This window comes from Trichomycterus rosablanca, chromosome 5 (assembly GCF_030014385.1).
Source record: "Trichomycterus rosablanca isolate fTriRos1 chromosome 5, fTriRos1.hap1, whole genome shotgun sequence".
In the NCBI taxonomy this organism is placed as follows: domain Eukaryota; kingdom Metazoa; phylum Chordata; class Actinopteri; order Siluriformes; family Trichomycteridae; genus Trichomycterus; species Trichomycterus rosablanca.
In genome coordinates, this window is record NC_085992.1 from 19,595,705 (window position 1) to 19,609,766 (window position 14,062).

The 14,062-nt window shown below is 39.1% G+C and overlaps 1 protein-coding gene across 16 annotated transcripts in view; it reads left to right on the forward strand.

Annotated features, from left to right (window-relative positions):
* Window positions 1–14,062, forward strand: part of lrrfip2 (leucine rich repeat (in FLII) interacting protein 2) — a 57,788-nt gene that overhangs the window by 30,631 nt on the left and 13,095 nt on the right. For 3 of the 16 annotated variants that reach the window (XM_062995793.1, XM_062995794.1, XM_062995797.1), the window contains 9 exons: window positions 545–616; window positions 731–844; window positions 1,302–1,346; window positions 4,096–4,230; window positions 6,563–6,634; window positions 9,664–9,834; window positions 10,163–10,255; window positions 10,511–10,603; window positions 11,847–11,948. In XM_062995793.1, coding sequence (XP_062851863.1) covers window positions 545–616; window positions 731–844; window positions 1,302–1,346; window positions 4,096–4,230; window positions 6,563–6,634; window positions 9,664–9,834; window positions 10,163–10,255; window positions 10,511–10,603; window positions 11,847–11,948 — 897 coding nt within the window. The remainder of the gene's footprint in view (window positions 1–544; window positions 617–730; window positions 845–1,301; window positions 1,347–4,095; window positions 4,231–6,562; window positions 6,635–9,663; window positions 9,835–10,162; window positions 10,256–10,510; window positions 10,604–11,846; window positions 11,949–14,062) is intronic. The other 13 variants (XM_062995796.1, XM_062995807.1, XM_062995795.1 and 10 more) reach the window with 10 other exon arrangements.

Below are 14,062 nucleotides of genomic sequence, written 5' to 3' on the forward strand. Positions count from 1 at the left end.
TGTATCATCTGCAGATTAGCCGTTTGCATCCCCCCAAAAGAAATAGAAAATTGTTTGCATGACTTAGGTTGAAGCAATGCAGTTTAGCAACATTGTGTTTTTTGTAGTAGAAACTAAAACCAACACATTTTTTCAATTGTTTTCTTTTTTTCTGTTTTGGTTGTGAAAGATTTTCTACGTAGTAGCCAGGCTTTAAAAAGTTTACACTTAGCTATTTATTTATTTTTAATGACTCTGTGTTGAAGTCAGTACCCAGCAAGCATGCATAATTCATCATTAAAAATTTAAAAAAATAGAGACACGGTCATCAGCACAGACACAGAGCTGTTTTTAAAAAATAGTCAGGTAATGCATGCAATTTAGGAATATGCATAAGCTGTTGTGCAGTTGTTTGAGGCAGAAGTGCTGTGGTGTGATGAGCTGCTTTTGAAGCTCATTGATTGTAGCTGTGTTGCACTTGTTGAAATGGTCTTTTGTGATCCAGTTGCATCTTGATATGAACTACTGCTATAAAGGTATTACATGTACTTTTTTAATCCTTTAGTCCTCTTCTGATGATGAGACATCCAGCATTATGTCTCAGGATCGGGTTAAACGTGGACGAAGGGATAGTATGGTGAGACGACAGGGGCATGACTTTGAGTGATTTGAACCCAATGCCAATGAAATAATCTGTTTTAATTGTAGGCAATTTTAACCAACCTTTTTTTGACTGACCTTTACCTTGTAGTCATCTGAACTTTCTGATATGAGTGAGAGTGCGGCTGACTATTTCAGTCGCTCAAATCGCAGAGGCAGTATCGTTTCTGACCTAGATGATCTGAGCATTCCAGATCTGGACAGCGTAAGTGATGGCAGAAAGACCGTGTTTTGTGCTGTGCTTACACGTAACATGCAAGTGTTTTTTAGATAGGTTTCTAACATACTCATGAAGCATGAAATGTTGGTTGTTTTGGTCACAAATTAAAATGTGTGATATTAAATGACCATATATATAATTTGGAATTGCTTCTGTTGGATTTTGATGATGATTGTACTGCATCTTTGTATGCATTCACACTAACAAGATTTTTTTAATGACCTGTGTAATAAGACTGTTTGAAAATGATTTAGTCAGTTTTGTGGAATGAACTGTTTCAAAAAGGTGAATTCTTGTCTTTTGAATGTGTTTTGGGAAATCTGTGTGAAGATGTGTATAAAATGAATCCACTTTCCTTCTCTTATTTTAGGTGAGAGGTGCAGCAGGATTTCTCTTCATGTTGTAATATATAAACTAAACACTTTTTTTTATTTTGTTTTAGTTTGACGAGAAATGTGAAAAGCAGTACTCAGACTCCTTCAGTCGGGTAAGTATGTGATTTTTCTTATCATCTGGTTGGGGTCTTGAGTTTAAAGTTTTATTTAGGTAATACAAATAAAAGAAAAAAAGCTTTATGCCCAGAGATTCTAAACTATTGAATTTAGGTTCTTTTACTGACACACAAAGAACAACTACTTGCAAAATGTCTTTCCATTTTGCAGTTCAATAAAGTTTAGCACACATTAGTTTAATGCAAAATGCTATAGTTAAAATAGCACATTTATGGTTAATTATCCTCATTAATGGATTTAGTAGGCACATTTATTGTGGAATACATCTACTTATAGGGTGTGTTCGAAAACCTAGGGAGCTGCCTTGCTGTCTTACTGTCTACATAGGCAGCTGACTTAGTAGAGAGGATTCTAATAACATCGGGTTTAGCATTTCGCGTTTAGCATTTAGCATCTCGCCATTAAAACCAATAAACTGAGGTAGCACAGCACGCTAACGTCAATAACATCTCCCTTCATGTACCGATAACGGTTAAATTTCCTGACAAGCCCGAACTTGCAAATAAAAACACTCGGCACAAGTTTATACAAGTTAAAAATCAGTAATATTTTATTTACGTTTAAAAATAACTCAATTCGTTTCAACGACCCGTCAGCAATGTTTATTTTTCTGTGAGAGCCGACCCGCAATGAACGCTGTTGCCTTGATCACTAAGGCAGCGTCGGAGCTCACTCGTTCTTGAGCCAAAATAACATTGAAATATGAAGATGCCTCAGAAGTGAGGATTTTAAGTCATCTAGGATTTCGAACAGCCTCCTTCTCGGGAGCGCGCACAGGATGACGTAAAATGCTGCCTATGTAGACAGCACACTAGCTTTTCGAACACACCCATAGTGTCCATTCTCCACTGTTGGCACTATGCATTCTGGTAGGTCTCTTGGCGTCTGCCGAACCCATAAGTATATTAAACTGCCAGATAATAAAGTGTAAATCATTACTCCAGAAAATAAATTTTTACAGCTCCAGAGTTCAGTGGCAGTTTGCTTTACACCACTTCAGCTGATTGGCATGGTGATATTAGGCTTGTGTAACGCTACTTGGCCATAAAAACCCATTACTTAAACACAATTTTGGTCATGTTGCTGTCATGTCATGTTGCTCCTTGAGTGAAAATTGAGTTAATGACTAATAAATGTCAAACTGCAACTTGCCTTTTTACCTCAATGAGCAGCATTTCCTAATCATTAATAAGCTTTGGGCACAACTTGACTTGGCAGAATTGGTAGATTTCCTATAGGGTTAAAGTCAGGACTTTGTAAAGGTCAAACCTGATTTATCCAGTTTTTTTGTCTGTTATGCGTCACTTATTAGTTGAAACACTCAAGATTTTACCTCCTAGCTGATAGTTAGGGTAATGTGGAAGGGTAAAAAGGTCATTTCAAAAATGAAATTTTTCTAGCTAGTTTTTTTATGTGTTTGGGTAATTGTCCTAAATTGGCTTTTTAGTTCCTAAAGTATCATACTACAACCAACATGCTGAAAAGTAGGGACACTGTTTGGGTTTGAATACCTTTGTGACCAAATAACTCTGACCACAATTTCCTACTGGAGGCATTTTTATAATCTATGGCAGGGGTGTCAAACTCAAGGCCCGTGGGCCAGATCCGGCCCGCCGCGTCATTTGATCCGGCTCGCGAGAGCTTAAACGACGGTATGATTGTTGTGATGGTTCGAGTCGTTACAGCGACGCAGTTATAATTTAATGGGACACCTGCGCCTTTAAGCCTTTAACTGTTGATATCGTAGTCATGGCAACTAACTTTGACCTTCGATGAGAAGCCATGTGACTTTTACGGCAAAAGAACGCAGGTAGTAATGAAAACAATAATAATAAATATAAATAATTATCTTGCAGTATAATACCAAAGCATCGTCTGTAAGTAGTGGCGTTTATGTTCTCAGTTGTTTGTAAATGTTTAGTGAGTATATCACAGCGTTTTAGTTACAAATTTACCGTAATTAAATACTGTTGTTACGTTACTATAGCAATTAGTATCTTTACACAAAATGCTAACTCGTTAGTGCTATTTTACGTTTGGTTAAATCTCATATTGTACCAGATGTTGTACCACTTGACTACAGCTGTGTGCTTGTACTGTATTAAGTTCTTTATTGTTTTTATTGTTTGTATTTTTTACTTCATTCTGGTGCACACAGTGTATCACACAGCTGGGAAGCAAATAAAACTGACTGTATTCTGAAGGGAGCTGTCTGTCTGTCTGTCTGAGCAAGGGGGATAAACTATTAGCGAGGGCAGAACAATTGTCTTAAAATACACTGTAAAATCCTACATTAACTGCATCTCTCAAAACGCATGCTGATTTTGTGACCTGCAAAATGACACAGCCACAGAAGATAAGTAAGAAAATTAAGCAGAATGAGGAAATGTAATGAAAATGAAAACAAGTTTGTGCTTCAGGAAGAGAAAACGTTGCGTCTCTTGTGTTATGAGGCTGTGTCTGTGGTAAAGGAGGACAATATAAATGCAGAATTTAGCCTCCAAGAAAAACAACAGACTGCAATCACAGCAGGATACGTTACAATCGGCCCTTTGAGGGCCACAATAATGCTGATGTGGCCCTCGGTGAAAATTAGTTTGACACCCCTGATCTATGGAATCGGCGAAAAACTTCACTTAGGCTCAGAGGGGCTGATTTAGTTGCAGTCCATTTTTTTATTTTTTATTTCATAATAAAGTATGCCTGTATCTATATGTATTGCAGCCATCGTCTCGATGTACCACTCCTGGTCTCTCTGCCGCAGCACTGGCTTCTCTGGGTGGCACATCTTCCAGACGGGGTAGTGGTGACACTCCCAGTATTATACTAGACCCGGATGCCTCTCTTAGTGAACTGAGGGTAAGACCTGCTCTGTAATTCCTTTCTTAAAAATAAATCTTTGTGGAAAATTATTTAGCCCTTTAGGCCTATAGTAAATTTACAGATGAAGCTGGACTGGGTGATTTACAATGTATGAAAAAGACTTGAAAGTTCCTGACCTTTTTCGGACTGGAGGTTGTTATATATGGCAACGGAATGTATATAAGGAATGCAGAACACATCAACAAACATAATGTTTGTAACAGTTACAGTCAAAATGTTCAACCCCCAGTTAGATTTATTAGCTAAATTTGCAAAGTTTTAGCTGTTTGCAATAAAACAGTCAAACAAGAACAATATACAGGGGTTGGACAATGAAACTGAAACACCTGGTTTTAGACCACAATAATTTATTAGTATGGTGTAGGGCCTCCTTTTGCGGCCAATACAGCGTCAATTCGTCTTGGAAATGACATATACAAGTCCTGCACAGTGGTCAGAGGGATTTTAAGCCATTCTTCTTGCAGGATAGTGGCCAGGTCACTACGTGATGCTGGTGGAGGAAAACGTTTCCTGACTCGCTTCTCCAAAACACCCCAAAGTGGCTCAATAATATTTAGATCTGGTGACTGTGCAGGCCATGGGAGATGTTCAACTTCACTTTCATGTTCATCAAACCAATCTTTTGTCTTGCTGTGTGTATTGGTGCATTGTCATCCTGATACACGGCACCGCCTTCAGGATACAATGTTTGAACCATTGGATGCACATGGTCCTCCAGAATGGTTCGGTAGTCCTTGGCAGTGACGCGCCCATCTAGCACAAGTATTGGGCCAAGGGAATGCCATGATATGGCAGCCCAAACCATCACTGATCCACCCCCATGCTTCACTCTGGGCATGCAACAGTCTGGGTGGTACGCTTCTTTGGGGCTTCTCCACACCGTAACTCTCCCGGATGTGGGGAAAACAGTAAAGGTGGACTCATCAGAGAACAATACATGTTTCACATTGTCCACAGCCCAAGATTTGCGCTCCTTGCACCATTGAAACCGACGTTTGGCATTGGCACGAGTGACCAAAGGTTTGGCTATAGCAGCCCGGTCGTGTATATTGACCCTGTGGAGCTCCCGACGGACAGTTCTGGTGGAAACAGGAGAGTTGAGGTGCACATTTAATTCTGCCGTGATTTGGGCAGCCGTGGTTTTATGTTTTTTGGATACAATCCGGGTTAGCACCCGAACATCCCTTTCAGACAGCTTCCTCTTGCGTCCACAGTTAATCCTGTTGGATGTGGTTTGTCCTTCTTGGTGGTATGCTGACATTACCCTGGATACCGTGGCTCTTGATACATCACAAAGACTTGCTGTCTTGGTCACAGATGCGCCAGCAAGACGTGCACCAACAATTTGTCCTCCTTTGAACTCTGGTATGTCACCCGTAATGTTGTGTGCATTGCAATATTTTGAGCAAAACTGTGCTCTTACCCTGCTAATTGAACCTTCACACTCTGCTCTTACTGGTGCAATGAATGAAGATTGGCCACCAGACTGGTCCAATTTAGCCATGAAACCTCCCACACTAAAATGACAGGTGTTTCAGTTTCATTGTCCAACCCCTGTAAATAGCTCAACACATCTAATATAACAAGTAGTTTTTCCAAATTCAACAAAAAGTGGCTTAATATGTAGATTGGGAGTGGTGAGGCTTCAACCAGCAACCTTCAGATCAGTAGTTCAGTACCTTAACTGCTGTGCTACCACTCCCCTACAAATGTAATTGGGAATTGACAACACCACACAGGATGGTTCTTTTATTCTGTACTTAAGTGCTGACTCAAAATGGGATTTTCCTGCTTGTGGCCTTATCTGTATGCTGCTACAGTTTTTTTCCATTCACGTTTTCCCTGCTCTAGCTTTTCATTTTTTTTTTATTACCAGTGATTACCAGTCACTGATAGAATGCTTGTATTTACAGGCTTGTTGGTAAATCTTAAAATGGCCCAGCACAGCAGCCATTGCTAGACATCATACCACCAACAACCACATCACATTTAAAATCATTTTGCCCATTTCACTGCCCATTTGAACACAAAATGTTTGAAATGATTGTTTACTTTATTTACAAGGAGTTAAAGAAAGGGACCTTTGTAACTTTGGCAATTTCCATGGGCAAAAGTGTCTTTTTCTGACTCACATTGTGTATCCAAAATGTGAACTACATCTTTGACTTTTTTTGCTCTTTATTCTGCCAATGAGTGCCTGGCTGTTGTCTGTTCTATTAGTACCTCCGGAAAGTAGGCATGTGCAATGATCTTCCCGCGATGCTTGTACCTTTCACCTATATTCATTTCAGTCCTTCCTCCTCAACAGGACATCTATGATCTAAAGGACCAGATTCAGGATGTAGAGGGGCGATACATGCAGGGGCTTAAAGAGCTAAAGGTAGTGGGGTCTGAACTCGGTGCATGTCATATTTTCTTCCTTTCAGTGGCTGTTCTACCCACTTACCTGAAAACTCTGTTTAAAAAAAACTATTTTCCCTGAGTGAAAGCATGCGCCTTACATCATCTGTTTTCAGTATGCACTAAACTATTGTAGCCTGTTGATCTAACTAAACATGAGGTGAGTTCTTATGGGTTGTCATTAAACAGATGAGACAATCTGATGCTGCACTCAACACGAAAAAAGTTGGTTGAATTTACTACACTTACTGCTTGTGCACTGTTTTCTGTCATGGCTAGTTAAGTTCACACTTTCTATTTATTTTAGAGCATTTGGACATTTGAGATAGAAACCAAGTTTTCACATTTTTCTCTGTTGAAAAGGCTGTCCTCTCAAGTATTTACATGGAGTAACTTCATCCCTAAAAGTGTCATCTCAAGTAACTCGTCTTACATAAAATTATTTCAATTATAATTTTTTTTTCATTTCCCCCCAATTTACCTCCCAATCTAGTCGTACCCAATGACCTGATTGCAATTTGCTTCCTCTGTACTGTTGCTGACCTCCACTCCTGACCAAAAAGAGCCTTGACTAACACACGACTTCACTAACAGACGGGTTCATATGGGGCTCAATTTCACGCACGGAGGGTCAAGCACCAATCTTCATTTTCCCTCGCCATCGATCAGCCAGCAGAGGTCGTATTTACATTAGTTACCCTGGCTATTAACCCAATGGAGGAGCCAATCATGGTCCATGTAGGCGCCCAGACTGCCGATAGCAGAGCTGGAGATTAGAACTCACGAGTTCGAGATGTCCGCTCTGTTGTGCCAGCTTGTTTTACTGCTGCACCAGTTATTCCAAATATTATTAACAACTAAATACATGCTGTTGTTGAAAGGTAAAATGTACAGTGCCTTGCAAAAGTATTCGGCCCCTTTGAACTTTTCAACCTTTTGCCACATTTCAGGCTTCAAACATAATGATATGAAATTGTAATTTTTTGTGAAGAATCAACAACAAGTGGGACACAATCGTGAAGTAGAACGAAATTTATTGGATATTTTAAACTTTTTTTAGAAATAAAAAACTAAAAAGTGGGGCGTGCAATATTATTCAGCCCCTTTACTTTCAGTGCAGCAAACTCACTCCAGAAGTTCAGTGAGGATCTCTGAATGATCCAATGTTGACCTAAATGACTGATGGTGATAAATAGAATCCACCTGTGTGTAATCAAGTCTCCGTATAAATGCACCTGCTCTGTGACAGTCTCAGAGTTCTGTTTAAAGCGCAGAGAGCATCATGAAGACCAAGGAACACACCAGGCAGGTCCGAGATACTGTTGTGGAGAAGTTTAAAGCCGGATTTGGATACAAAAAGATTTCCCAAGCTTTAAACATCTCAAGGAGCACTGTGCAAGCGATCATATTGAAATGGAAGGAGTATCAGACCACTGCAAATCTACCAAGACCCGGCCGTCCCTCTAAACTTTCAGCTCAAACAAGGAGAAGACTGATCAGAGATGCAGCCAAGAGGCCCATGATCACTCTGAATGAACTGCAGAGATCTACAGCTGAGGTGGGAGACTCTGTCCATAGGACACAATCAGTCGTACACTGCACAAATCTGGCCTTTATGGAAGAGTGGCAAGAAGAAAGCCATTTCTCAAAGATATCTATAAAAAGTCACCTGGCAGACACACCAAACATGTGGAAGAGGGTGCTCTGGTCAGATGAAACCAAAATCGAACTTTTTGGCCACAATACAAAACGTTATGTTTGGCGTAAAAGCAACACAGCTCATCACCCTGAACACACCATCCCCACTGTCAAACATGGTGGTGGCAGCATCATGGTTTGGGCCTGCTTTTCTTCAGCAGGGACAGGGAAGGTTAAAATTGATGGGAAGATGGATGGAGCCAAATACAGGACCATTCTGGAAGAAAACCTGTTGCAGTCTGCAAAAGACCTGAGACTGGGACGGAGATTTATCTTCCAACAAGACAATGATCCAAAACATAAAGCAAAATCTACAATGGAATGGTTCACAAATAAACGTATCCAGGTGTTAGAATGGCCAAGTCAAAGTCCAGACCTGAATCCCATCGAGAATCTGTGGAAAGAGCTGAAAACTGCTGTTCACAAACGCTCTCCATCCAACCTCACTGAGCTCGAGCTGTTTTGCAAGGAAGAATGGGCAAAAATTTCTGTCTCTCGATGTGCAAAACTAATAGAGACATACCCCAAGCGACTTGCAGCTGTAATCGCAGCAAAAGGTGGCGCTACAAAGTATTAACGCAAGGGGGCTGAATAATATTGCACGCCCCACTTTTCAGTTTTTTATTTCTAAAAAAAGTTTAAAATATCCAATAAATTTCGTTCCACTTCACGATTGTGTCCCACTTGTTGTTGATTCTTCAAAAAAAATTACAATTTCATATCGTTATGTTTGAAGCCTGAAATGTGGCAAAAGGTTGAAAAGTTCAAGGGGGCTGAATACTTTTGCAAGGCACTGTAAGTTTTTTATGTTGTTTCTAGCTTCTTTTTGAATCCCATTTGATTTTGATCAGCCAGGGTCAGGGTTTCAGCAGATCTAGTTCCACCGGCATAATACACTGCTGTGCCACTTGAGCACCTTATTGACAAACTTGTTACATAAACAATAAATAAATTATTTATTGTTTCACAGTACTAATCTACAGACTGCTGGATTTAAACTTTAAAGTGTATGAAAAGTTACAGCTTTTTTTACATGAAATACACTATACAACTTTTGAAGTTCTAACGCTTTTTTTCCATGTAAAAGTCATTTAACTTGTTTTAACAATGTATTCAGACTAATGCTGTTAGGTTATCTCTTGTTTAATATTACATTTTATATTAAATATTTTGTTTTTGTTAACATTTACCAAACAGTAGATTCTTATGTTAACAATTGAAATCTTTTTATTTATTATTTGCTGTACCTAGCAACCATGTTGTTTTCTAACATCAATACTGTGCTGTGTTTAAATACCTGTACTCCTGCAGGACTCTTTGACTGAAGTGGAAGAGAAGTATAAGAAGGCCATGGTATCTAATGCACAACTGGACAACGACAAGGCCAATCTCATATACCAGGTGGACACACTAAAGGACGTCATTGAGGAAATGGAGGAGCAAATGTCAGAACTGCGCAGGGAAACGGAGGAGAAGTCAAAGGTGCAGACACATACTGTTCTGAGCAATTGTTCAGCGTGATTTTGACGTGTAATTAATTACATAAATTGAATTATTATTTATAAACTAATTATGATTAGTTTCCACCACTGTGTATTACTTTGACCATTAGTATTTATGGTTCATCTGTTTTAAGTAGGTGATTGTATTTCTTCAACTGTGCTTTAACACAAAGACTTTTTAGTTTTAGTTCAATGTGCTCATTGTGTACAGCTTTAGAGTGAAATATGGTTGAATCCATAGCATTATTACTAATTTAATTGTGTTGTTTTTTTAAAGCTGTAAATGAAACATTTTTGTTTATGTTTAGGAATTAGAGAGGCAGAAACATACATGTTCTGTCCTGACGCACAAACAGGATGAATTAAAAGAGGGTATTCGTCAGCGAGATGAACTCATTGAGGTGAGATTTCGGTCATCTTAATTATCACATAGCATATCACAATTTATCACTGACACAACATCAAGTTTTTCTTTGACAGTCCCTCTGCTGTGTTATCGTCCTGGCCGTTTTTAAAGAGCTTCTTTCTTTCTTATTGTCCTGTTCTGTATTTATTACTATTTAGTGTGTGTTTCATCATGTGTGTTTTTCTGTCTCTTTCTGGTCTCTTTTTACATCTTTATTTCATGGCAACCAATGTTAATGCTGCCCTTTTAGGCGAACCAGAGCGTTCAGCTTAAGTTAGATACTCTCATGAGAGAGGTGTTTGATCTGCAAGAAACTATTAACTGGAAGGACAAAAAGATTGCGGTATGATGATTTTGCAACGTTGGCATTTTTACAAGCATGTTCTAATCAACTTGTATGATAATCAGTTGCCAGCGTGTGTACCTGTATCATGCACAGTTTAATATTAGCCTGCAGCCCAGTTTTAAAAGTGCAAAAATGATGGTGTGTTTAACATGCATGCAGTAATTTTTTGCATTAGTTCTTTATATATTTTTTATTTATTTACATTGAGGCTAAAAAAACACTGCACAAAACGTTTGTCATCAAGCAACACAGCCTTCTCTAAGCAACAAGTGGCATGTTATTTTAAATTAAATCAAAGTATGTTGAGTCAAAAACAATACTGTGTGCATGATATTTTTCCTAAACTTTCTTAACTTAGGCTATGCATTCTAATTTGACAATACCAGCTATGGAAAATGCAGCTATTCTCTCTTAGTTATAACCCTTAAAAATGTAATTGGCTAGCATTCTGTGGTAGATGCACTTCTTACCGTGATTTTACAAACAGATGTCCATAGCTCAGTTGCTAGCCCACACTGCAGTAAGCTAGAGCTCTCAAGTTTAAATTTCAGCAGTACTATCAGCCTGACTGGGAATCTAACAGGTACATTGGCCTTGTCAAAAGAAAAAAAGGTTGACTGTGTTTCTCCTTCTTGCTGTCGCAGAAATCCAGCCTCTGCTGTCTGATCAATTGTATGTACGCAGCACAGATCTCTCTGAGAATCCCCCACTGTCAGGTGAAAAGAAGCGTGTAGTGTGGGCTGATGCTAGTCTCCAGCTCTCCTCGGCCAGTTCAGGGGTAGTGTAAGCAGCAGATGAATTGCAATTGTGATTTGAAAATTATTAGGTTAAGATTTTTAAAAGGGATGGGATCATTGAGAACAATTTAGTGTGTCATAATGAATCTTGTAGTCAGGCTGATTTGCTGAATTGCAAAATACTTGTGGATTTGCATAATGTCTTTATGTAGATTTAGATTTATCAATTAATCTGTTTCTCTGATTGCTAATAGTTTCAGCCCTAATAACTGTTGGGGTCTGTCAAGTTGTTGACATTCACAGCTACCCTAAGCATGCATCTTTAAGTTCGTGGTATCTTTCTATGCTTGCTTTTGCTTCTTTTTGTGCTTTTGCTGCCTCTGCTGTGTGTGTGTCTGAATGAACCCGCTTTCAGTGTGTGCATGGCCACCATCATGTCATCTCTTTCTCCACTTGTTCGCTTCATGCCTCTTTTCTCTTTTCCTGCCCTGCTGTTTGGCCAGGCCTTAGAGAGACAGAAAGAGTACTTTGATTGCATTAGGAATGAAAGGGACGAGCTCAGAGATGAGCTGGCTGACCTCAAGGGGAAATCCAAAACAGGAGAGGTATGTCAGTGTTGGAAAGAAAAAAAACAGTGTGAATAATAGGTAAATTTTTTACCTATTACCATTTTTACCATGCATCATTTATATTTGTACAAAACAGTAATTTGTGAGTGTGGTAACTAGGTGTAGTACTTGATATTGTGTTCACTGGTCAGCAGAGATTTTGCTCCTTGAACATTTTTGGGTGTGTCTTGTGTATTTGGGGCAGCATGGTGGCTCAGTGGGTAGCACTGTCGCCTTACAGCAAGAAGGTCCTGGGTTTGTTTTCCAGGTGGAGTGGTCTGAGTCCTTTCTGTGTAAAGTTTATAAATAAAAAATAATAATAAATTGTATGTATTTTGAGCTGCTGATAACAAAAATCACCTTAAAATTTTCCTATCACATACCAGTTGTTAAAATCTTCTTTTTCTATTTTTTTTTTTTTTTTTTTTTATATTTTCAGTCTGTCTGTATAGATTTTTTTCTTGGTTTGTCTTATAAAGGCAGGCCTAGGCCTGCATTCCATTTTTAAAGATTAGGCATGTCTGGACATGTCTAGACAGTTCTGGCCGCTGTCTTTAGAGGCCATATAAGCAGCTAGCACACATCAGTGTTGCCAACTCAGCAACTTTGTCGCTATATTTAGCGAGTTTTCAGACCCCTCTAGCGACTGTTTTTCAAAAAAGCGACTAGCGACAAATCTAGCGACTTTTTCTGGTGTTATTGGAGACTTTTGGAGACTCAAATGTGAAAACACATATTGTTCTGCAGTTACTGTCCTCAGCAGCTGCGGTGAGCCCCTCCGCCGTCCCAAAGCACTCACGGCTGGTCAGTATCACAGTCAGTGTTGCCAGATTGGGCGGTTTTCCACCAAAATGGGCGTATTTTGTTGGTAATTGGCGGGGAAAAACACACTTTGGCAGGTGGACAAAATTTGGGCTGGTTTGTGTCATTTTGGCGGCTTAAAATGTAAATAAAAAAACAAAAAAACAATTGCTTTCTAAAGCAGGTGGAATATAAATAGGTCTACCTTCTCCCACCACATCCAACCCGTTGTCAAAAGTTTGATTGACAGGTTATTCTTTCCAGTCCAAGACACTGTTGCCACGCCTATCAATACACTGATTCATATGTTAGACAAGTGATTTGAGTTGAATATGAAGGTAACAAGTCTCGTACATATAACCTCTCATATGTACGAGAGGTTAAACTTTCATTGCTTGCAAGTTTATTCTTATTTACTTGCAAAGTCCTGTGTGTCTTATCATAAATAATGCATTTTACAAACTTGGTAGGCTACTTCAAAGACATGCAAGCAAAAATAATTTGTCCTTTATAATGTATAATTACTGATCTGTACATTTTAAGATATTAATTTGTAGGTCATGATGGTTTAACTAGTTTATTATTTGTGAAATGCTAAACATCATCTGCTTATCCTGTGTTTTGGGCGTTTTTTCATGCATTTTGGCTGAAAATTACTGTCGCAATCTGGCAACCCTGCTCAGAGTAGCTCAGTGTTGTCTTAAAAAAGAAAAACAAACCACGACTCAACAGAAGAATGTTCATTTGTAGTTCTAAACATATTTAGGGTGTTTTTTTTACCCACTTTTTGTCTCACCCACGATGTTATTCCTCTCTTCTACAGCGTCAATTACACGCAAATGGACCTTCTGCACATGACGTCACATGGCGATGACGTCATTTAGCGACTTCTAGCGACTTTTAGGACAGCCAATAGCTACTTTCCTTACTGAGGAGTTGGCAACACTGGCACACATATGCCGTCATTGGATTGATATCAGTGTACAGTGTATCACAAAAGTGAGTACACCCCTCACATTTCTGCAAATATTTCATTATATCTTTTAATGGGACAACACTATAGACATGAAACTTGGATATAACTTAGAGTAGTCAGTGTACAGCTTGTATAGCAGTGTAGATTTACTGTCTTCTGAAAATAACTCAACACACAGCCATTAATGTCTAAATAGCTGGCAACATAAGTGAGTACACCCCACAGTGAACATGTCCAAATTGTGCCCAAATGTGTCGTTGTCCCTCCCTGGTGTCATGTGTCAAGGTCCCAGGTGTAAATGGGGAGCAGGGCTGTTAAATTTGGTGTTTTGGGT